The sequence below is a fragment of the Carlito syrichta genome, unplaced genomic scaffold, assembly GCF_000164805.1.
Source record: "Carlito syrichta isolate Samal-C Ts95f unplaced genomic scaffold, Tarsius_syrichta-2.0.1 Scaffold313379, whole genome shotgun sequence".
Classification (NCBI taxonomy): domain Eukaryota; kingdom Metazoa; phylum Chordata; class Mammalia; order Primates; family Tarsiidae; genus Carlito; species Carlito syrichta.
In genome coordinates, this window is record NW_007257475.1 from 1 (window position 1) to 24,797 (window position 24,797).

General features: G+C 42.2%; 1 protein-coding gene and 1 pseudogene across 2 annotated transcripts in view; both read right to left on the minus strand.

Moving 5' to 3' along the window:
- Nucleotides 1-4: 4 nt before the first annotated feature.
- The window catches only part of LOC103272909 (zinc finger protein 112-like), a gene marked incomplete at its 3' end in the record, with an annotated part of 36,266 nt that continues 11,473 nt past the window's right edge, over nucleotides 5-24,797 (minus strand). Inside the window, exons 2-4 of the mRNA XM_008070371.1 lie at nucleotides 14,598-14,724; nucleotides 7,884-7,979; nucleotides 5-1,341 (exon numbers count right to left, since the gene is read on the minus strand). Coding sequence (XP_008068562.1) covers nucleotides 5-1,341; nucleotides 7,884-7,979; nucleotides 14,598-14,721 — 1,557 coding nt within the window. The remainder of the gene's footprint in view (nucleotides 1,342-7,883; nucleotides 7,980-14,597; nucleotides 14,725-24,797) is intronic.
- On the minus strand, nucleotides 12,634-13,903 carry LOC110596738 (annotated as a pseudogene). The gene has a single exon (XR_002482675.1). The product of XR_002482675.1 is annotated as an inosine-5'-monophosphate dehydrogenase 2 pseudogene (transcript).

Here is a 24,797-nt window from a genome sequence, read left to right on the forward strand (position 1 = left end):
GACTGAAGCCTTTGCCACACGCATTGCATTTGTGTGGCTTCTGTCCAGCATGGGCTCTCTGATGATCTTTAAGTTTTGAACTCCAGCTGAAGCCATTCCCACATTCCTTATAAGGTTTCTCTCCAATGTGAATTTTCTGATGGCCTTGAAGATTCAAATTTCGACTGAAGCTGTTACCACATACATAATGTTTATATGGTTGTTCCCTAGTGTGAACTATCTGAAGATCTTGAAAATGTGAGGCCAGATTGAAGCCATTACCACACTCCTCAGAATTACAGGGATTCTCTTCCATGTAAACTCTATGTTGAATATTAAGATTTGAACTACAAATGAAACCCTTTCCATGCTCAACACTTCTGTATAGTTGCTCTTCAGTGTGGATTTTCTGATGGACTCGAAGACACGGATTCTGATGAAAGACATTCCTATTCTCCTCATATTCATAAGGGTCATCCCTAGTTTGGACCCTAAAAATACTGTTAATGTCTAAACTATGACCAAAGGTTTTCTCATAAATGTTGCATCTACAGGATGCCTCCCCTGTGTGGATAAGTTCATAATTATTCAGAGAGGAGTACGGATTGCAGTTCTCACCGTATTCCCCACATTTGCATGGTTTCTCCTCTGCAAGCACTCTCTGATTGGATTGCAGACGGGAATTCTCAATGACACCATCATCTTCTCTCTGAATACTGTGATGAACATGAAGAGCTGACCTATAACCACAGCCCTTTCCACATGGCTTCCCTTCCAAGTTGAACTGTTGGTGAGCTTCAGAGCTGGAGTTATTCATGAAGGCTTTTCTGTACTCAGTACATGGGTCCAGCTTCTCCGCTGTTTGAATTGAGTCCTGATTAAGCAATGATAACTTCATTATATCTTCTCCACAGTCATGGCAGCTATAGTTTTTTTCTTTTCTGTGTACCCTCAGATTATCGCTGTGACGTGAGATCTGACTGAGGCTGTCACTTTTCCAGAAATTATTTTTCATTGAAATTTGCTGACATCTACACTGATAATTATGTAACTCCATCAGATGCATTTTCCTCCAAGAATACTGGGCCCTCCAAGATGGAAACTCTTGACTTTTTATGTGAGTCAATATATAGTTCTCATCTTCAGAAATCTGAACTGGCATTCCTGCCCAAACCTGGCAGAAGGAATCACCTTGTTCTTGCAATTGAGAATTCTCCCCCTGAAAGTCTTTCATGAGCTCTTGATGCCTGGTTAACCTGCCTGAATCTTGTTGCCAGGTCTGACAGGAGGAAAGCTCTTTGGGGGAAAGGTAGCTTAATCCCACTTCTTGAATGCTCTCCATCATTTGTTGATTCTTGCTTCCTACAAGGATAGAGAGAATGCAGATATATGCACAAGTAAATGCTTTTTTTAGAGATTTCAAGATTTTACATTTGGGTCATAACATGAAACTTGAATGAGCCAGAGGAAAATTCATGTCACTATTTCTAAGAATACTTAGAAAATGCCTCTTCTTTGGCTATACCAGGTCAGACTGAGTATCCTTAATCCAAAATGCTCCAAAATCGGAAACATTTTGAACACTCAACATGATGCTCCAGGGAAATGCTCATTGGATCACTTCAGATTAAGGATGCTCAACTGGTAAGTATAGTGAAAATATTCCAAAATCTGGAAAAAAAAAAAAGAGAAATCCCAAACACTTCTTTCTGGTCCAAAGCATTTCAGTTAAGGGATACTCAACTTGCATACAAGTAGGATCCACATAATTCAGGCTATCTGCATGCTGCAAAATCGGAGCTTTGCAACACAACCTGGACATCAAACATGATGGCTCTGTTCTAAAGGCCTAGTAGGCCGGACTCGGTGGCTCAGCCTATAATCCAACACCTTGGGAGGCTGAGGCGAGTGGATTGCCTGAGCCTGCGGGATCGAGACCAGTCTGGGCAACTTGGCGAGACCTTGTCTCTACAGTAAAATAAAAAATAGCTGGGTGTGGTAGCGCATGTCTGTAGTTCCGGCTACTTGGAAGGTTGAGGCAGAAGGATCACTGGAGCCCAGCAGGTCGACGCTGGGGTGACAGTGAGCGTGCGTGCCACTGTATTCCAGCCTGGGTGAAGGAGTGAGACTCCAATTAAAAAAAAAAGGCCTAGTAAAACCATAAATTTGTTATCATAATTTATTATGAGTTGCCTGGAGATTTAAAGGAGAAAAAGAGGAGATAGTCTCAAACTGGAAATAATATAGTTAAGAGTGGACAAATGCATTTTGTTTTAATAATGTTTTCTTTTATTCCTGGCACATGAACATGGTAATATTATCTGTTTGTAATGAGTGTGTGTGTTAAATGTTTTGCTGAAGAGGTAAACACAAACCTTTTCTCTAAGCTTGAGGCATCACAGGGCCTTTCTAATGAGCTGTTTATCCTCATGAAAATAATAAGCTCTTCTAAGTCACTGTAAGCCATTATCTGTTTTAACTCCTTTCAAAAGATATTTCACAATTACCAAGGGACACAGTGCAGGTCAGATTGGGAAACACTATGACAGAATTCAACTCAACAGACATCAGAAAAAAAATATCGCATCTGTAGGTGTCCCTTGAGGCACTCATCAGCCATGAACAAAATCCACTGAATACTGCCTTTGGCTTGTGTCATTTTACTGGAAAATTATCTTAATGTTTAGGAAATCTGAGGCACCAGAAAGAGTTGAAGGCACATATGGGTATAAATGGCTTGTCACCTAGTTATCAAAGCTCAGATTATAAGCAGATAGCAGATCTTCGCCTCCTGGTGAGAAGTATCCTTGCTGAGGCACTGGATAAAAAAGTTGAATGAATAACATGCACTCTTTTGATACTTGGCAGCATAGTAAATTTCTATAGTATCCAAAAAACAGGAAGATGGGATATTTTTCATTAATATTATCCTCAGACATAATTCTCGCTTATTTCTTTGTGTATGTCTGTCTGTCCACACTAGAATAGAACATCCAATGATATATTTGCGGACTGCATTCGCCTCACTGCCTACAACACTGCCTAGTGAGCAGCAGTTGTTGAAGAAACATTGATGAATAAATCATAGTTTGAGTCATTCTCACTCACAGAACTCAAAGGGCAGATACACGTAAGTTATTTTTAATGGGAAAGGAACTGGTAATGGTGGAAATTTTTCTGGAAAGTTGAAAGGTTGTACAAGAGGCAGAGTGATGCTCAGGTTGAGGCTGATAATAAGAAACACAAAGGTCATAAGAATCTTGTAAATGAAATGAAAGTATGAGAACTAAAAGACTCATAGGCAGAGCCCAGGGAATGAGTCTTTCTAATTCTTTTAAAGACAGGGTCTCACTCTGTCACCTAGGGTGGAGTGATAATAACTCACTGTAACATCAACTTCCTGGGCTTAAGTGATTCTTCTGCCTCAGCCTCCCAAGTAGTTGGGACTACAGGTGTGTGCCACCACACTGAGCTAATTGGCATGTCTAAGACATCACAAAATATTTATGAAAGGTGGTGTTAAAAGTTAAGGTTTAGTTAATGTTAACATATAAAATTGTTAGAATTGCAGCAACTATTAACACAATGTTTGAGACCCAAAATAAGCCTTAAAAGAATTAAAATTTACAATAAGAACAGCTGTCTGGAACCTATTGATAGAAACAGGAAGTTTTTATGTCCAGTGCTACATAATTATACCCTAAAAGAAGCAGAATTAAAGATGAGGAATTCTTAGGGACTATTTCTTAGAAAAATACCAACTTCTATTCAATTGTTCCTCTTTTCACTTTGGACAATGACATTCAACTTGGGACAGAGAAGACCAGAGTAGGAGGAACCTTATCTGTGAGAGACTCTTTAGAGATAATACTGGAGAAATCTAACTCACCAGTAGACCCATGGCATTTCTAAAAACTGAATGTGTACCATGAAGCGAAGGAAACTTCAACACTGAAAGAGTTTAATATATGTTCTGGAACTACTTTGGTCTTTATTTAAAAGAAAGTTCTTCTGTTGTGTTTCCTAAAGGTGCCCAAATGACAGCACAGCCTCAGGGTCCCTCAGAACACCAGAAGATAGATCAGATTTAGATGAATGGTGCCACTTTTGAATGTGTGTGTGTGAGGCTGAGCTTGGTGGCTCAGCCTGTAATCCCGCGCTTTGGGAGGCTGAGGTGAGTGGATTTCCTGAGCCCGCGGGTTTGAGACCTGCCTGAGTAGCAAGACCTCATCTCTACAATAAATCAGAAATTAGCCGGGCGTGGTAGTGCACATCTGTAGTTCCAGCTACTTGGAAGGCTGAGGTAGAAGGATCGCTGGAGCCCAGCAGGTCGAGGCTGCGGTGGCCGGGAGCGGCCACTGCACTCTAGTCGGGGCGACAGAGTGAGACTCCAACTCAAAAAAAAAAAAACAAACAGGTTATGGGATATTGTTGGATGTACAAATTTGGAATGTATGGCCTATAACTGTGAGAACATGAATGGTGAGGACACAATTAGTGAAGCTTGAAATCAATTTAAAAGAATGTAACATGCAACTAAAAAATAGGATAGAAAACATCAAAGGTGCATGTCAGGGCATTACTGCATGAAATGTGAAATGCTTGTTTCAGCTATGCAGACACGTACACATCCATAGGTCTGTCCTGGGTTACATCACATTCTGAGGGTCATGGCCAAAAAGTATGAAAACCACTGGTCTAAATCGTTAAGGAAGGTATAAACTCCTTAATCAAACAGACAAGGCTCAAATGGAAAGTTCAAATGTGAAAGTTTGGGAAAATATCAATATGTAGGCTTGTACCTCTTGGTTTCATGCCTACATGGACTGCAGATTAAAAATATAAGGAACAAATTATCACTTGAAATACATTCTTTCTGACCCTCAGGATGTATGAACCACAGAGTTCAACATCATCATTTCTCAGGCTGCAGTGTTTACCAGTTGGAAATTACATACCGGGTCTTAATGAGAAACAAGGTTTAAAAACTATCTAAAACCTATATTAACAGTTGTTTATTGAACAGCTAACCTGTGGGGAATAAAGAGAAAGCAATAACATGCCCTATTTTTGAATAGAGGATGGAGAAGGTAGGGTGCCACTCTTCGTTGTTCTTATGCTTCTTACTCTGAACCTTCCCTGCTCGGCATGGGGAAATGGAGCCTAGGGAGCAGGGATGCAGATACTGACATCGGAAGAGATGGGTGGGCAGCAACTTAGGAAATCCTACAAGGAAATAGACAGTTTAGGACTGTTATTTGTTGACACCTTTCTCTTTCCTGGTGTAAATGCAAATGGAGCTAGTTTTTTTAGAGAAGACTTGCCAAGACAATGGTTATAAGAATCATTTTTAAAATGTTTTTTCAGTTGGGCACAGTGGTTCTTGCCTGTAATCCCAGTACTTTGGGAGGCAGAGGTGAGAGGATTGCCTGGGCCCAGGGGTTTGAGACCAGTCTGAACAACTTGGCGAGACCTTATCTCTACAATAAATGAAAAAAATTAGTCAGACATGGTGGTGTGTACCTGTAGTTTCAGCTACTTGGAAGGCTGAGGTAGAAGGATTGCCTGAGCCCAGCAGGTCAAGGCTGCAGTAGCTGTAAGTGTGTCACTGCACACCAGCCTGAATGACAGAGTGAGACTCTGACTCAAAAAAAAAAAAAAAAGTCAGGTGCAGTGGCTCAAGCCTATAATCCCGCACTTTGGGAAGCTGAGGCAAGAGAATTGCCTAAGCTCATGGGTTCAAAACCAGCCTGGGCAACATGGTGAGACCTCGTCTCTACAATAAATCAAAAAACTAGCCAGACGTGGTAGCATGCACCTGTAGTTCCGGCTACTTGTAAGACTGAGGTGGAAGGATTGCCTGAACCCACCAGGTCGAGGTTGCAGTGGCCGTGAGCAAGCCACTGCACTCCAGCCTGGGCGACAGAGTAAGACTCCAACTCAAAAACAAAGAAAGAAAGAAATAAGTTTCTTCACCCATATGAATCAAGTCAGGTGGCAGGAAAGCCATTAGGGAATAATTACGTTTATTTTGGTTATAACTCCTTTTACACTCTGAATCCCTGTGTCAACAGGTAATTTATTACATAGAAATAAAATCACCCAAGGACATTAGAATCGGAATTTTTATTGCTGTACTGTCTGTATTCATTTAAAAGAAAAAAAATAAGCAATGCCCATCAGCTGGGAAATGGCTTAATGATGCATGTCGTATCCACATATGCATCCACCAAACACAAAAAAATAACAGAGATATAATCTTAGAGTGGGAGGGATTTCTCCAAGGTATCAGTGAAAGAGACAAATTAACATGTTAAGAATGTAAGTGATCAAATTTGTACATTGCTATAAGGTATATAAACATGCTAGTAAAATTAGCAAATTAAATAAGATCATTTAAAAGGTGACATGATCCCACTGATATCAGGCAGGAAGACTGGCACACCCTGGCCTTTGCCTGTTTTGTACAGCCTGGGAGCTAAGATTAATTTTTACTTTTTTTTTAAAGCAGGATTTATTGAGAGGACCAAAAAACTCTCACAGTGGGAGGGGACACAAAGGGGCTGCCCAATTTTTGCATTTTTAACATGGTATGAAGAAAACAAAGAATATGTATGGCAAAGAGGATATGTGGCCAGCAAAGCCTAAAGTAATTACTATCTGAACCTTCAGAGAAAAAGTTTGTTGAACCCTACTTTTTTTTTTTGAGTTGGAGTCTCACTCTGTCACCGTGCAGTGGCACGCTCACAGCCACCCCAGCGTCAACCTGCTGTGCTCCAGTGATCCTTCTACCTCAACCTTCCAAGTAACTGGAACTACAGGCGTGCGCTACCACGCCCGGATAATTTTTTGACTTATTGTAGAGATAAGGTCTCACCAATTTGCCCAGGCTGGGCTTGAACTCATGGGCTCAGGCAATCCTCTCGCCTCAGCCTCCCAAAGTGCTGGGATTACAGGCTTGAGCCATCACGCCTGGCTTCAACTCTACTCTTAAAAGCACCATGTAGGACCCTGAATCTTAACTGAGATGGAAGCCAAAAATTATAGAAGTAAATTAATTTACTTTGAAATTTTCTATTGTCACTTTTTTCCTTCCCAGGAGCAGTCTTTGCTACACAGTTGCAACAGTGGCTTTTGATATCAGACTCTTGAGGACTCAAGAAACATTAGCAAAATATTTGGACTCACATAAATGTCCAACTTGAAAATTCTACTTCAAGACTGTAGCTATGTCAAGATACTATTTATATGTCAGGAGATGGGAGGGTGAGAGGAGAGTAAAGAATGGAAGGATAAGACACTGGGCATATGAACATAAGAGTGTCTCACTTGAAACTGCTGCATGAGGAAGGCAAATCATGATGCTGGCAATAATAATTTTTGATGCTTCCTTTAGCTGATTGGCTAGTCTTGTCTTTTAGGATTAACAGCTACCTATCTATGAACACCCAAGGACAGCTAAACACTTAGGACAGGCATTCATTAGATGACAACCAACATTCTGCAGTATCCTTCAGTTATGTGGATTTATTCTATACTTACCAGTTGCTTCAAGCTGAATTGAAGAGAGCAAAGACTGTGCCTCTATTAACAAATTCATTCATTCAAGGCATAGAGAAAAGCAAGTCAAGGAACCTGACTTACAAGCATAACTGTTAGGTCTGAGGGGAAGACATGGGCAGGAACAGACCGAACAAGCACAGACAAAAAATAGTAGGAGCATATGGAAAGCCAGAGGAGCTTGAGGGGCAGACGCCTTAGGGCTTAACAGGCCACATGGATTACTTTAAATGTACTGTGTGAAATGGGCAGCTACTAAAGAGTTTAAACAGAGAAGGGGCGTGTTCTGACTCATGTCTCGAAGGGGCCCCCTGGCTGCTGTGTTCCTGCTGCACAGTTCTCACCTGAACACCCATTTCTCTGGGTTTCTGTCTCCACCATCAAAAGTTTTTCTTCTCTTTCCAACTGGGAAATCAGATCTGGTTTGAAGGGCTGATGGGCTGCAAAAAAGGCAAGGAGAGCAAAAGTGTTCAAGTTTGATAACGTCCAATTTGTCAAAACTAGACAAAAATGTATACTCAGACCTAAGTGTGGTTCTCTCCCTCATCCCTTCCACCCTGTCACCCCCACCTACTGTAAGAAACCAACTTCATGATCTTCTGATGAACGCTTCCTTCCCATGTTTTATAAGGTACGCAGATACAGACATACCCTGTATATTAACTTCTTTTCCCTTCTTTCTTACACGAATTGTAGTATATTACACTGTTAATACTCTTTTGTATTGGGCTATCCTTAGGGAATATTTCTAGAAATAAATTGCTGGGGAAAAATAAATACCTAGCTTTTCTAGATATTGTCAACTCCCCTTCCTTAAGGATTGTGTTCTTCTTTTCAGTGTATGAATGTATACTTCATTCCCCACAACTTTGCCAAAAAATGTATATAGAATTATGTTTTTGAATTCTTGCCAATCTCATGGTTGACAAATGGCATTTCAGCATAATTTTAATTAACATTTCTCTTTTTTTTTGGCGAGCAAGTCGGAGTTTATTTACAAAGCAAGGGTTACCAGCTCTCATGGGGGGGAGGGCCAGGGGTGGAAGGGGCCAGAGAGGAGGCCCAAGTGAGTTGCCAGACCTCTACCCCACCCCCCACACACACTCCCTTGCCAAGATGGTTGCCGGGGTCAAAGACCAGAACATTTCTCTCTCTCTTTTTTTTTTTTTTTGAGTTGGAGTCTCATTCTGTCGCCCAGACTGGAGTGCAGTGGCCGCTCCCAGCCACCGCAGCCTTGACCTGCTGGGTTCCAGCAATCCTTCCGCCTCAGCCTTCCAAGTAGCTGGAATTACAGGCATGCGCTACCACGCCCAGCTGATTTTTTGATTTATTGTAGAGATGAGGTCTCATCAAGTTGCCCAGGCGGGTCTCGAACCCGCGGGTTCAGGCAATCCACTCACCTCAGCCTCTCAAAGGCGCGGGATTACAGGCTGAGCCACCGAGCCCGGCTCATTTCTCTTATTTTGAATGAGACTGAGTAGTTATTCTATTCATATGTATAAATATTTATATGTATCGTGTATGCATATGTACACACACACATACCCATCTCCTTGCTCTAGCCCCTGAGACCAATAAACAAAGATACTACAGTGACCATACCTAGCAACCAGACCTTGGTGCTAAATATCATTTCCTAACAAAAGTTGAGCACAGAACACCCTTACTATACTATTTTGTAAGGAAGTGCTAAAAAAAAAAAAATGTTGGGAGCATGTTACAAGGGCACAATAGCCAGCTTAAAGGGGCCAAATTTAGGACAAAATAATTATAGCAATAAACACTTTTGATTTTATTTGTGCAAATTTGTGGGGTACATGAGAAATTTTTTACATGTATATAACACATAGTGATGAAGTCAGGATATAGAGAATTTTTTTTAAAACTTACAAGTTCCTACAAATAACAAATAAATGAATGACTGAGAAGGGGACCTCTTGTTTACTGGAGAATGCCAAGTGATGACTGCTAAATGCGAAGGAAGTGCCAAATCCTTTTGTAACTTGCATGGTACAGATAAGGCAAGAATCATCACTGGGTGCTAATACAGGGAAATATTTGTGTTGCCCTACAATTATAAGGGGGGAAAAGTAATTACGTAGTGGAAAAAATATACAACATCTTGACTGAAGGACCAAAATTAACATTCCTGGTGAGGGATAGATGGACACCATGTGCCTTCAGATGTGATTCTCAAAAGGACACACTCCACCTATGTAGTGTTCCTGCCTGTGTGGATCATCTATTTTTGGGACACATTAATTTTGAAGGAAACATTAGGAATGTTCTATTAAAAATAGGGGGAGGGGTGACCATATTCTCAAAAAATGCCACTGTCATAAAAGATAAAAAATGCTGTGGAAATGTTCTAAATCAAAGAAAATTTGAAGAAACATGACAACTGGACTAGACTTGGCTAGATCCTGTTTTGGAGGAAGAAAAATATGCTTTAAGGAATATAACTGGCTTAACAGATAAAACTTGAGCATAAATTATATATTAAAGTATTAGAGGCCAGGTGTGGTGGCACTTGCCTATAATCCCAGCACTTTGGGAGGCAGAGGTGAGAGGATTGCCTGAGCCCAGGGGTTCGAGACCAGCCTGGGCAACTGGGCGAGACCTTATCTCCACAATAAATCAAAAAATTAGCCAGGCATGGTGGCGCGTTGTTGGGAGCCAGCCTTGGAGGCCCGCCTGATGACAAAGTCCAGGTGCGCTGAGGACCCCCGGCCGCAAAGCGAGTCCAGGCAGCTGAGGCCCTTCTGTCTTCCGTCTTTGCTGTTGATACAGCTGAAGAAATTCTGTGCAGTCGTGGAAGAAGAAGATGGCATGTTTATGCGAAGAATCACAGGTAACCTGGAAATGTCATGGTTTATTTTTCCATTTTCCCACTATCCGCTTGGCCTTTTCTAACATATGCAAGGGTTAAACTCTGAAGCACATCAAGAATGCTTTCTTTCACTTGGTTATAAGTTACTAGATATTGCTTAAGTAATAAATGATATAAGTATATCCACTCCTTATTTGATTTAGGATTATGCAGTTTAGTGTTTAGACATAAGGATTTTTAGAAGCACAAGTTTATAATGAATTCATTATAAGTTCTAACACTTATCTAGGAGTTATGTAGGTGATTTATAACACTGCTTTCACTAACTTAGGATAAGGATTAATATTAAGGTTTCTACTTAATTCTATAGTTAAAACTCTAAGTTAACATTTATAGAATAGGTTTTCACTAAACTCATAATATAATAATCAGACACTTTTATGACAGATCAGCTAAAACAGAAAGTAACCTTGAGGGGCCTGGGAAACATTAATAAAAGCTTCTTTTGAGTTCTCTTTAGAAACAAGCACTGCAAGATAAGAGAAAAGTAACGAGGACATCTGGACAAGGGAGGTGATCACAGGACTCTGAAGAACATAAGAGCCTAAGATGAGAATATTCCTGACACATAAAGAAATATACACTTAAAGAAACTTTCTTGAAACATTTGTAATTTGGGACATTGGACTGAGAGTGTCATTGTTGGCTTTATGAATAAGAAGTTGTCTGGAGACCTATGGGAATCTTGGTTTGTTCGCTACTAAGACCACTAGCTGGTAACTTTTAAAAGATATGAATGTGAAAGAGTTTTCTTTGTCTTGCCCCTTCGAAAATGGTATAAAAGCTCTGTATTAACTAGCATTAAATTGTCATCTGTTCAAGAAGCAGGTGTCCGGGTATATGATCGTCGTTCGCCTATCCGTCTCACTCTGTCGCCCATATTGGAGTGCAGTGGCCACTGCCGGCTACCGCAGCCTCGACCTGCTGGGCTCCTGCGATCCTTCCGCCTCAGCCTTCCAAGTAGCTGGAACTACAGGTGCGCGCTATCATGCCCGGCTGATTTTTTGATTTATTGTAGAGATGAGTCTCACTGCCCAGGCGGGTCTCAAACCCGCGGGCTCAGGCAATCCACTCACCTCAGCCTCCCAAAGGCGCGGGATTACAGGCTGAGCCACCGAGCCCGACTCTGTAATGGGAATTTTTAAAGAGAATATTCCTTTTTATAAAACAGACTGTACAGTAAAGAATTAACTTTGTTCAAAGAAAGATCTGGCCTTTGCCCTTGGGTCACAAGAGGCGATCTCTAAGTCTCTAGAATGACTTGCCTGATCAAAAGTGTCCTTTGTTTACCCAGAGAGGCCTTGGGTCACACCAGGAAGTTAAACAATATGATTTATGGTGGGGATTTTGAGCCATGTGGTATTAGTTTAGCCTTTGGAGAGACTGGAATCTAAGGTCAGTCACCCAGATGGTCAACCATATCTACACAACCAAGCTCCCATAAAAAGTCTGGACACTAAGGCTCCGGTGAGCTTTCTTGGGTCAGTAATGAACTCCATGTGACTGTCACACATCATTGCTGGAAAGAGTTAATGCTGCCCACAACTCCACTGGGAGAGGATAACTTGAAGCTTCAAGCTTGGAACACTCCTGGACTCTGCCCCATAGGCCTTTTTCCTTGGTTGATTTTAATCTGCTTCCTTTCCCTGTAATAAGCTATACCCGTGAGGATAAAGCTTACACTGAGTTCTGGGAATCCTTCTAGCATATTATCAACCCTGAAGGTGGTCTTGGGGACTCAAAACTTTCAACTAGTATCAGAAGTGAGGGCGATTTTGGGGACTCCCATGGGTGCAGAGTGCTCTTGTTCTTTTTTTTTTGGAGTTGGGAGTGTCACTCTGTTACCCAGGTTGGAATGCAGTGACATATCACAGCTCACTGAAGCTTTGACCTCTTGGGCTCAGATGATCCTTCTACCTCAGCCTCCTGAGTAGCTGGGAGTATAGGATGTGTCACCAAGTCAGGCTAACTTTTTAATTTTTTGTAGAGATGAGGTCTCACTGTGTTGCTTATGCTGATATCAAACTCCTGGGCGCAAGCAATCCTCTACCTTGGTTTCCCAAAGTGCTAGGATTACAGGTGTGAGACACCATGCCTGGTCTGTTCTTGTTCTTTTGCAAGTTTTCTGTAAGTTTCTTTTTCTTAACTTTTATTGAAAAAAAACTGAGGGGGTGTGCTGGATCCCTTTTCAGAAAAGCCGCTTCTCATACAAATGGAGACTGTGGTGGACACCACCTTCCACCTGAGCTGATGATTCTTTTCTCAAACTTAAGCTCCCCAGAGTACATCATGGCTCGGACTTGGGTCAAGCTCTTGGCACCAATGTCCTGGCAGGAGTGTTGGATGCCAGCAATCAGGTAGGGAACAAATTTGTGGATGGATCCTTTGTCCTGCACAGCCCTAGACATACCCTGAGCCACTTTGATTTTGTCAGCTTCACTGAAATATCGGTTCTGGCTACTGAAGTGCTTATCCATGGTATCAAGAGAACCCATACCACAATATTTCTTTAGCCAGATCCCATCGGAGAAGAAGTACTGCAATGTGACCACATTGCCTCCAATGACTTGGAGATTGGGGCATTTCTCTTTGATGTACTTGATCATATTGATCTGGAAGATGGAGTTTCCCTGGGAAAAGTTCAAAACCACTACATCCATACCAGCCTGGGCAAACAAGTCTAGCCTGGACTTGTCATCCTCATGAGTGCCAATGGCTGCCCCACACAGCAGCTGTTTCTTGGCGTCTTTAGAGGCCAGTGGGTAATCCCAGTTCTTCTTCAGGTCTGTCCAGGCAATGGTGGCCACCAGCTTGTTGTCTTCACTTACAACGGGCAACTTACCCTTCTTGCTGCACTGCAGAATTTCGTTTGCTTCCTGCAGTGTGATGCCTGCAGGAGCTACCACCAAGTCTTCCCTCTTTGTCATGATCTCTTCCAGGAAAGTCATGTTCCTCCTCCCTGAGAAAATCAATGTCTCTTGAGGAGAGGATGCCCACCAAGCGGCTACCCATCTGGCTTGTGTCTGTGATTGGGATACCACAGAAACCATGTCAGGCCTTGGCCCGCACATGATCCTTGATGCTGAAAACCACAGGGTCTGTGATGAGTCCCTGCGCGTATTTCTTCACTTTTCGAACTTCACTGGACTGGAATTCAGGTGTACAGTTGTGGTGTATGAAGCCAATACCTCCTGTGAGTGCCATTGCTATGGCCATCCCAGCCTCTGTGACTGTGTCCATGGGGGAGGAAACCAACGGGGTCTTCAGAGTTATCTTTTTGGTCAAAGCCGAGGTCAGGTCCACCTGGTCTGCAGTGAAGTCGATGTACCCAGGGAGAATGAGAAAATCGTTGTAGGTGAGGCCATCCCCACAGATGAAGAGCTGCTGTGCTGTGAGTCCGTCATCCAGCACATAGAACATGCCTCCGCTAATCAGGTAGTTGGCCATGGGCAACACAGGGGACCGCTACATGTCTCCAAGGACCGCGCCTCAGAGCGTCTGTAAGTTTTAAGTTTTGTTTTGTTTTGTTTGAGTCAGAGTCTCACTCTGTTGCCCAGGTTTGAGTGGAGTGGCACAATCAGGGCTCACCACAGCCTCAACCTCCTGGGCTCAGGTAATCCTTCTGCCTCAGCCTCCTAAGTAGCTGGGACTATAGGTACGTGCCACTATACCTGGCTAATTTTTAAAAAAAAAAAATCTGTGGTCTTGCTATGTTGCCCAGGCCTATCTTGGACTTCAGGCCTCAAGCAATCATCCCACCTCAGCCTCCCAAAGTGTTGGGATTACTGGCATGAACCACTATGCCTGGCCTAGCTTTAAGTTATTTACAAATACAGTGTTTAAAAAAAAACCCAAAAATACCTCAAAAAAGTTAGGATAGTGAACAATTATTGGTGCTCCGAAAAACAAAAAAGCTGAAGCCACTTATGAAACTGATTTCATGACAAATCAATGGAGCAGGAACACAATTTGTCCATTTACAGCTCAAAGGGCAGACTTCTGCCTGGAGAGAACCATTCGAAACATCCTGTGTTGCACAGGAATTATTAGGACATTCAGGTACTCAAGCTCAGAGGATGCTTTCCAAAGTCCCAGAGTTTCAAACACCTGAACACAGAAAGACACCCCAGGAAGCTGCTGTTGAGTAACAAAGGGCACCTGTCCTCACCCACGGAGAGCAGGTTCCTGAAGTTCTCCAGCATCACATCTCGGTACAGCTTCCTCTGGGCAGAGTCCAGCAGCCTCAGCTCCTCCTCGGAGAAGACCACAGCCACGTCCTTGAAGGTTACCATCTCCTACAATACCAAACACACTGTTTAGTGGAAGAGAAAAATGTGCTGAGAAGGTACAAAGAATGGAACACGCCATTCTGGATTCTGAGGGCCTTCCGTCAAATTTAAGAAGCAGCCTTTATTTGTCTTCCACATTGCTAATTACGTCCACCAAGAGAGCTGTGGGACAAGAAACCTCACACTTTAAATTGCTGCCTTTTGTTAGCACTCCTGTAGATAAGTCCCTGGAACTCTGTTGCATTCTTGGCTATTCATATTTTAGGACTCTCAGGCACCCAAGTAAAGAAAACCATATTATTTATTTAAAATTTAAAATATTTTAAGGCTGGGCACAGTGGCTCAAGCCTATAATCCCAGCACTTTGGGAGGCGAGGCGAGAGGACTGCCTAATCCCACGGGTTCAAAACCAGCCTGGACAACATGGTGAGACCTCATCTCTACAATAAATCAAAAAATTAGCCGGGTGTGGTAGCGCGCGCCTGTAGTTCTGGCTACTTGGAAGACTGAGGCGGAAGGATCGCTGGAGCCCAGCAGGTTGAGGCTGTGGTGGCTGGGAGTGTGCTTCTGCACTCCAGCCTGGGCGACAGAGACTCCAACTCATAAAAACAAAACAAAAAAATATTTTAAATGTTATTAATGATGTCATTTGCCCCACAAAAGCATTAGTTCCAACAGTGTCAGATAGTATTTGTTTCCCCTCTTTTTTCTACATACACACATCACTTATTTAACTTGCCAAGCATTCAGGCTATCAGTCATCCTTACTGTTTAAGTATGTGGTTCATCTTCTGTGCCATACCTGGGAAATGCAAAATGCATGGTGTGGCGATGGCGGGCACGGCTCTGGAGCCGGACATCTGTGTCGACATCTGGATGCTCTGCCCTACGCTAGCTGTATGATCTTGTAAGATTTCTTATCCTCTCGTTTGTATGCTGATGCCTATGCATTAGGGTCCTGGTAATAAAACTTGTGACCACATGTATAGCATTGAGGAACAATGCTTGACACACAGTAAGTACCCAATACATGTTAGTGACATTGTTAATATTTCCATCATATCTTCTACCCCATTTCAGGGCTGCGTAGTCATTCAAGGAACGAATAATCCAGAATATAATGCTCTGACCTAACTAATGCATGTGTAGTTTTAGGTTACCTATGACAAACAATGTTGCACAAATATCCTTTTACACTGACGTTAGTCCTCAAAATCAATACCAAAAAGTAGAAATGGCAATGTTGAAGAATAATGACCCTTAAAGTTCTGAAATTTTAATAGCAGGTGTTTTCCCAAAAACAGATCTTTCCAACTTAGTCTTCTTCTAAGAAAGTATAAATCCTATACCAACACTGGATATGAATACTGAAAAGAAAAGAAACTTTTATAACCTCAGAAATAAAATTGGAAAGTAAAAACTAGTATTTTTAAAAAAATTATCATGAAGTTGATTAGTAATAAAGATCATTCTCTTTTCATGTCTATTCCTGTCTTGTAATAACATTCATTTTGGAGACACTGAGACCTTTTCTTCCCCATACATTGTAAACACTTTTCATTCTACTTTGCTATTTATCTTGTAACTTTTTGCTGTACGCAATTTAAAATGATGTATAAAGACCTGTTCAATACTGCTTTTGTTCTGGCTCAAGTTCTGAGCATCGCAACCTCAGCGCTGAATGAAGAACTCTGGCTTGATATAGTTTGCTTTTTTGTCTGTCTGTCCACCCAAATGGTATGCCTGAACTCGACCCAGAAGGCAAAGGCTTTGGGGTTGGCCAGACACTTATCCTCCTAAATGAACATGAACTTATCTTCATGCTAACTGCAAAGGATTCCAAAGCCCCCCTCAGCCGTTTGGGGCCATTGTACAGAGTAACAGGTGCAAAAAGTGCCTGTATGTCACATGGTATGACTAAACATTTTAAATTCAGTACCTGTATTATTCTAATAAAACTAATACATGAATAATGAAATACACACCACTCACAAACATGCACAAACTCACAGAAAGCTTCAGGTACTGGGAAAAAAAATCTAGCTCTCTTGAATGAAAATGTCTATTTCCCCCCCCCAAGTTTAGCTTCAATATGATCCTGTTAGCCAAAACCACATTTTAGGTAATTTTGAGGTATACTTAGGAGAAAATATATTTTTAGTTGTGAGTACCTAGAATATTAAGGGTACTCATTAAGATAATATCAAAATTCTCCCAGAATTATATATTGAGTAAAGATTATACGTAGGAAAATTGCAATGTAAAACTGCAAGAATTCTTAGGAATGCAAAAGCTTATGTGTGGGGAATAATTTAAAGACAAGGGGAAGAGGGATAACAATAGTTAACTGCAACAATATTAGATAATAAAAATTAAGTGCTATTATTTTAATGGGAAAAAACCAATTTGAAATTGTATCTATTACTGCAAGTATGGCTATGAATGCATATAAAAAATGACCATGGTGGGGAAAAAACAGGAGATTTGTAAGCTGGGTAATAATGTGTTGAATTTTTAATTTCTATTCTCTTTTACACTATCACTTAAGGAATAAAATGATAATAAAACAAATGAAAAACTAAAAGAAAATTTTAGAAAAGGAGGAAAACAAAAACAAGAGCCTGACACATACATGATATTAAATGCCTGTTGTCATTATTTTACCTTTGTTAAAGACAGGAGAAAAAAAAATGTGTCTAGTCCAGTCACTGTGAAAGGAGGTAACACGGTAAATGACAGAAATGAAAATCAACTTACCTGGAATCTGGTCATTTCTGCCTTCTTTTTCTAGAGAAAGGCAGAAATGCGAGAAGGCAAAACAGGGTAATTCAAAAGAAGCCATGAGAGACAGGGCAATGTATCTTTGTGCAAATTAGAAAAATGTGTCCCTCCCCCTGGCAGATGCAGCCATACACATCCATTAAGGCATGGGCTGGATTCTAGCCACCCTCGCCTACACTGGCAGGGTGTCCTCATGCAGGGAACAGCTTGCACGGCTGTGCCCAGCAGCCTTCACACATCTCACAGCTCCCAGCACGCTCACTGTGATCCTGAGAAGTGTAGAAAAGGAAAGGCAATGGAATGTTCTGGTTAAAAATGGGCTCTGGGGACAAAATGCCTGTGTTCAAAACCTGGTGCTGCTACATAATTGTTGAGTAACTGTGGTTAAATTCATTAAGCTCTGTAATGCTTCAATTCTGTCATCTGCAAAATTCAGATCATAACACTGCTAACAATATAAGATTGTTGTTTGGATTAAGTGCATGAGTAGCGGAAAGCAAAGCTCTCTATTTCCTTGCAGCTGCAGATACTATTTTGCATCATAAAACTGCCCCTGCAAATGTATTGTGTGAGACATCTCAACAGGAGAGATTATTGCTCTGCCCAGGGTAAGTCACCCTTCGCATCTGGAATGTCTGTAACACTGGTTTCTAACTTTTATTTGTTGCCTCGGTATGCCAAATTGAGACCATCCTTATTTAAAAAAAATTTTTAAAAACTCCTTCCTAAAGTCAGAGAAGGTTCAGTGGTGCATCCTTCTCCCCACATGGTTACAAGACTAATGACACTTGTGATGTTACTGTTTCACATTAAACAAAAAATTTGACCCTCTGGCTCAATTTGTCAAAATCGCATTGGTGCTAAAGACACTTAACTCGCAGGGTTGTTTGTGCAACTCAGTGCTTGAGCTTTGGAAAGATTTGGAGACCAGAAGTTTAAATTTGTGGGTTCTTCTCCAAGATCTGTTACCTTATTACTGTTCTCAGGCAAACTTATTGCTATCTGTGGAAGAGAAAGAACTCCTCTCAAATAAATAAAAGAGACTATCATGAACTGTGGATAAGACAGAGTCTTTCAGCATCACCTCAGAGACAGTAGGGTACCTGCCCCTCCCAAGTCCCTGCCCACATGGGCCACTGTTGTAGAATCCACAGGATGTATGCCCAACTACCAAGAGCAAGTATAAACTTGTCTGCATAACCAGTAAGAAAGAAGTGACTTTTCCTTCATTTTTCCAACATTTACAGATCCCCTTCCAAAAGGGATATAGTTCCCAGTTAGATGTCAGAGTCGAGTGTACACAGGGTCCTTTGGGAGAGCATGGAAGGCCCCCAACCCCAGACTTGATGAGGGAAAACGATGGATGAGCTAAATGCAGAAAATGAGGCCCCATCTGAGCCCTGGAGGATGACTGAACGATACTTGCCACTCAAACTATACTTGCCACTCATCATGTGCTTTAGAACAGGGGTCCGCAACCCTCAGGCCACAGACTGGTGCCAGTCCATGACCTGTTAGGAACTGAGCTGCACAGCAGGAGTTGAGCAGAGGGCAAGTGAGCGAAGCTTCATCTGTATTTAGTCACTCCCCATCGCTCACAGGACCACCTGAGCTCCGCCTCCTGACAATCAGTAGTGACATTAGATTCTCTTAGGAGCACGAACCCTATTGTGAACTGCACATACGGGGGATCTAGGTTGCTTGCTCCTTATGAGAATCTACAATGCCTGATGATCTGAGGTGGAGCCAAGGTGGTGATGCTAGTGCTGGGGAGCAGCTGCAAATACACATTCACATTCGCAGTGAGGTTTGACTGCACAGAGACCATCATAAATCCACTGCTTGTAGACTCATCTCAAAACCCTATCAGTGAGTGGCAAGTGAGTTGATGTACTTCAATTGTACAGCTGCATCTGGTGGCAGGCTTTAAGTCAGCATCTGACTCTTATTTCAGTCCACATGTGACCTGTTCATTATTTTATTGACCACTTCTGTCCATATCTTTTTTTAATGATGAGTTGTGTAATTATTTTATTATATATTACAATGGAGTAACAATAGAAATAAAGTACACAATAAATGCCATGTGCTTAAATTGTCTCGAAACCATCCCCTGGTCCATGGAGAAATTGTCTTCCATGAAACTAGTGCCTGATGCCAAAAAGGCGGGGACCACTGCTTTAGAGGAACTGCCTCATTTAATCCTCACAGCAACCCAAGAGGCTGGGACAATTTTAACTCCTTTTACAGTTGGTGATAGTGAGGCATCACCATTTAAGGTACTTGGTCATAATTAGCCAGTAGAACAGCCAGGATTATTAGCCCAGAGTCTCTGTTCTCAATTACCAGGACAGTGGCTCTCAATCTGCGAGCTCATTGGTATCATTGGGGGATTTTAAAAAGTAATACCAATGCCCAGGCCCCAGTCCAGGACCTATAAATCAGATCTATGGAAGAAGAATCCTTATAAAATGCCCCCAGGTGACAGGAGTTTGCAGAGAGGGTTGCAATCCACAGACCAGGACAGTTTGCAGGCTGAGCCCATGCAATTAACCAGTGGGTTACTCAGTCTCTCCTAAGAGCTGCCAGAGAACACACAAGCCAGAAGCAGAGCAGAGCCTAGGCAGGCTTCCTGACTCCCAATTCCCCTTCTCTCTAAGGAAAGATGTTCCTGGAGCTGTCACTAAGAGGGAAGAGCAGCAACCCGAGTCGTGTGGACCTTTGCAGGCACGACCTCAGCATGAAGAAAAACGTTCAGTTTAGATCTGCCGGGTCAGTTTTATCAAGCAGGGTCACCAATCAATCAGAGGATTTGAAAATTCAAAATAAAAGTCAATTCTTATTAAATATGCATTTAAACAGTGGTCATCCTGTAGACTGTTCTTGTATCTTCATATATTTCATAGAGTTAAAGTCTGATTATGTTCTATCTCTTCTTAAAATGTGTGTAGCTGCCTTTAGGACAAAGTCTAGATTCCTAGCAAGTCACACACAGAGGAATCGTCCCTGTCCAGCTGCTCATTTCTCTCCAAACCCTCTCACCCCTATAATCCCCAGCCTGGTAAATCACTTGATCTCACACAAACATCTCCAGGTCCTCGCAAGTGCTGTTCCTTCTGCATTCCTTCCTTTCACCTAGAACAGAGGTCAACAAACTCTTTTTTTTTTTTTTTTTTGAGTTGGAGTCTCACTCTGTCACCCAGACTGGAGTGCAGTGGCCACTCCCGGCCACCGCAGCCTCGACCCGCTGGGCTCCGGCGATCCTTCCGCCTCAGCCTTCCAAGTAGCTGGAACTACAGGTGCATGCTACCACGCCCGGCTAATTTTTTTGATTTATTGAAGAGATGAGGTCTCGCCAAGTTGCCCAGGCGGGTCTCGAACCCGCAGGCTCAGGCAATCCACTCACCTCGGCCTCCCAAAGTGCTGGGATTACAGGCTGAGCCACCAAGCCCAGTCAAACAAACTCTTTATATAAAGGGACAACTAGTGAATATTTTAGGTTTTGTGGGTCACATGCTGCCTCTGTCCAATATTCGTTGTTTTCACAACCCTTTACATGTGAAAAACATTCTTAGCTGGGGAGGAAGAGGGAATATACAAAAACAAGCCACAGGCATTACTCTGCCTACCCCCTCCCCCCATACTTTTTAATACTCAGCTTACACATCCCCTGCTCCACAATACTTTTAAATAGATTTTGCTGCAGCCTTATTAACTCCTAAAACCCATGTTGCCCAGCCTAATGAAAGCAGAATGCTTTGGCCAAGAGCCCAGGACACAGAAACAAGCTGCCAAACTTCAATCCTGATTCTGCCACTTACTGGCTGCATAAACTTCTGCAAGTTAACTATGTTTCACTGGCTCTGTTCTTCTGTAAAATGAAGATAAAAGTAGGGTTCTTATGAGGAACAAATGAGTTTAATTCATCAAAGTATTAGAAAGTCACTGTGGCTCATAAAAAACACCCAGTAACTGTTAACTATTGTTAGTATCATGCTCATTATTGTCATTATGAAACAGACACAGAAGCCACTCATTAGCCCTGGTTTCTTTATAAGTATACTTATTTTAGGTCAGTAATTACCTATAGGTGTACATCAACCTCTGAACATTCTGAAAAAAACTACTGGCTTCAGCATCCCACCAAAACTGATCAGAGATAATATTTACATTGTTTACTTCTCCAACATCTATTTTCAGAAAAACTGAATACGCTCCTACTGGGTTGAAGGTCCCTATTCCCGCAGCCTGTCAGAAAACTGTACCAACCACAAATAGGTACCAAATAATTCCTCTCTGCCACTCCCTCTGCTTGGCAATAAGCAACACTGCGAATTTGACACAGTCCCTACAACATAGGAATCTGTGGCTGAGAGGCAGAGACGAATCAGAAACAAGCAGCAGAAGCATCAATAAACCCACAGACAGGTCAACAGAAATGATCAAAACTGAAGCACATGAAAATACTGTGTATTGTCTTTGACAGAATGTTCTAGAAATGTCAATGAAGTCAAGTTGGGTAATAGTATTGTTTAGGTCTTTTCAATCCTTATTGGTTTTCAGTCTTCTTGTTCTATTGATTGCTGGGAAAAGAATGTTGAGACCTCCACACGTATCTGTGGATTTCTCTATTTCTTCTTTCAGTTCTGTTTTTCTTCATGTAGCTGTTGCTTTTTGAGTATACATTTAGGACTGTTATGGCTACTTGGTGAATTGACTCTTGCTGTAGTACCCCTTAGCGTCCTTGGCCTTGGTCTGAAGTCTACTCTGTCTGATATTTATATAGCCACTCCATGGTATACCTCTTTTTATCTTTTAACCTATGTATGCCCTTATATCTAAAATGGAGTTCTTTGGTTGGGCACAGTGGCTCATGCCCATAATTCCAGTGCTTTGGGAGGCCCAGGCAGGGGAATTGCTTGAGGACAGGAGTTTGAGACCAGCCTGGGTAACACAGTGAGATCCTGTCTACAAAAGATAAAATAAAAGAAAATAAAGAAAATTAGCCAGGAGTGGTGGCACACACCCATACTCCCCTCTGAATTAGGCAGAAGAATTGCTTGAGCCCAAGAGTTCAAGGATGCAGTGAGCTATAATCATGCCACTGCACTCCAGCCTGGGCAACAGAGCAAGATCCTGTCTCATCAATAAATAAATAAGTAAATAAAATAGAATTCCTTTAGACAGCATATACTTGGTTCTTATTTTTATCCATTCTTACAGTACCTTTTAACTTATGTATTCAGGACTTTAGCATTTCATATAATTATTGATATAGTTGCATTTCTGTCTGCCATTTTATTATCTTTTTCCCTGTTTGTCCTCCCTGATTTTGTTCCTCTATTTTTTTTTTTTTTTGAGTTGGAATCTCACTCCATCGCCCAGGCTGGAGTGCAGTGGCACACTCCCAGCCACCACAGACTCGACCTGCTGGGCTCAGGTGATCCTTCCACCTCAACCTTCCAAGTAGCCAGAACTATAGGCACACTCTACCACGCCTGGCTAATTTTTGATTTATTGTAGAGACGAGGTCTTGTCAAGTTGCCCAGGCTGGTCTCAAACCCACGGGCTCAGGCAATCCACTTGCCTTGGGCTCCCAAAGTGCTGAGATTCCAGGCTGAGCCACCAAACCCAGCCAGTTTTGTTCCTTTATTATCCCCTTTCTCCCTTCTTTTGGGTTATTTGAATTTCTTTACTATTTCATCCATTTAAATTTATTTTTAGATGTTGGCTATGTTCCCTTTTTTTAGTAGTTGCTCTATGGTTGCAACATACACAATTTAATCTTTCACAGTGTATTTAGTGTTAGTTTAATTATTTCTTGTAAAATGTAGATGCCTTACCATCAAATAGTTCCCCTTAACGCTTCAGTTGTATGTACAACTCTATACAAAAAAAACTCCAGCCAAGAAAGTTATAATTTTTACTTTAAACACTTGTTTATATCTCTAAGAGAAGAAAAGGGGTATTTTATATTTATTGAAAAACTCACTACTTCTGGTGGTATTCTTTCTTCATTTCTGAAGTTCCTAGTTTCCATTTGGTTTCATTTCTATTCGGTCTAAAGAACTTCCTTTAGCACTCCTGTTAGTACAGTTGTGGTATTTTTCCCCCGTTACTCCTGAAGGAAATGTTCATTGGATAGAGAATTTTGGATTGGTAGTTCCTTTCTCTGAGCATCTTTAAGACAGTGTCCCAATGTTTTCTGGCCTCCATGGCTTCTCACGAGAAATCTGCAGACATATGAATCAACGTTCTACCACATCCATAATGTGTTCTTTTCTCTAGCTGCATTCAAAAATGTTTACCTTTAATCTTCAGAAGTTTGATGATAATGTATCCAGAAGTGGTTGCTTTGAGCGTATTGTGTATAGTATTCACTGAGCTTCTTGAATCTGTAAATTTATGTATCACACTGGCCTTGGGCAGTTTTCAGCCAGTACTTCCATATAAATATTCCTCTTCTTTCCTCCTGAGATTTCACTGACATGAATACTAGATTTTGTTATATTATTCCACAGGTTCCTAAGGCTCTGCTCATTTTTTCCCCACTTTTTTCTCTCTTGCTCAGATGGTCATATTCATATTAATCTATCTTCAAGTTCACTGATTCTTCTGTCATCTCCAGACCCCTATTGAGCCCATCAAATGAACTTTTTATTTTATATATTGCCCTTTTCATAAAACAAATCTTAATTTCCGCAGTAAGAATGAACGAGGAGCCCAGAGCAAGCACAGCTGGAGAGCTCCAGCCGCCTCCACTGTGCAACCCGCTGCGGGAACCACCACCCGCGCACGGCCAGCCCCAACCGGTCTCCCAGAGCCCCATCCCAGCAGCCCGACCCCAAGATCACCAACCGCCACCCACCCCCAACCGCCACCACCCGCCACTGAGGTACCCAAGGGAGAGCAAAGGAGGCGGCCTGAGCGAGGCGGGCGAGGCCAGCAGCCTACCCCCACCCCGCGGGGGGAGGCGGCCTCCCTGGCGCCCAGGGACACCGTGCCCTAGAGCCGGGTGGGCAGCGGTGCAACTCCAGGCTGCGCCCCAGGCTCCCACCGCCCTTGTCACCCGCAACTGGGACGCGGCCCCGCCTCTGCATCCCCCGCCGCCCTCGCCACCAACGTCCTCAGTCCTATCGAAGGCGCCAATGTCATAAATGGATACGGACTTATACATCGAAATGACACCGAAGAAGATGCGTCTGTACGTCAGGCTGCCATTAAGAATAACCCAAGGGAATGTCCAGGCGGTGGAGAGATGGAGACACCAGAGAGAAGGGCAAGAAGCAGCCAGTGAC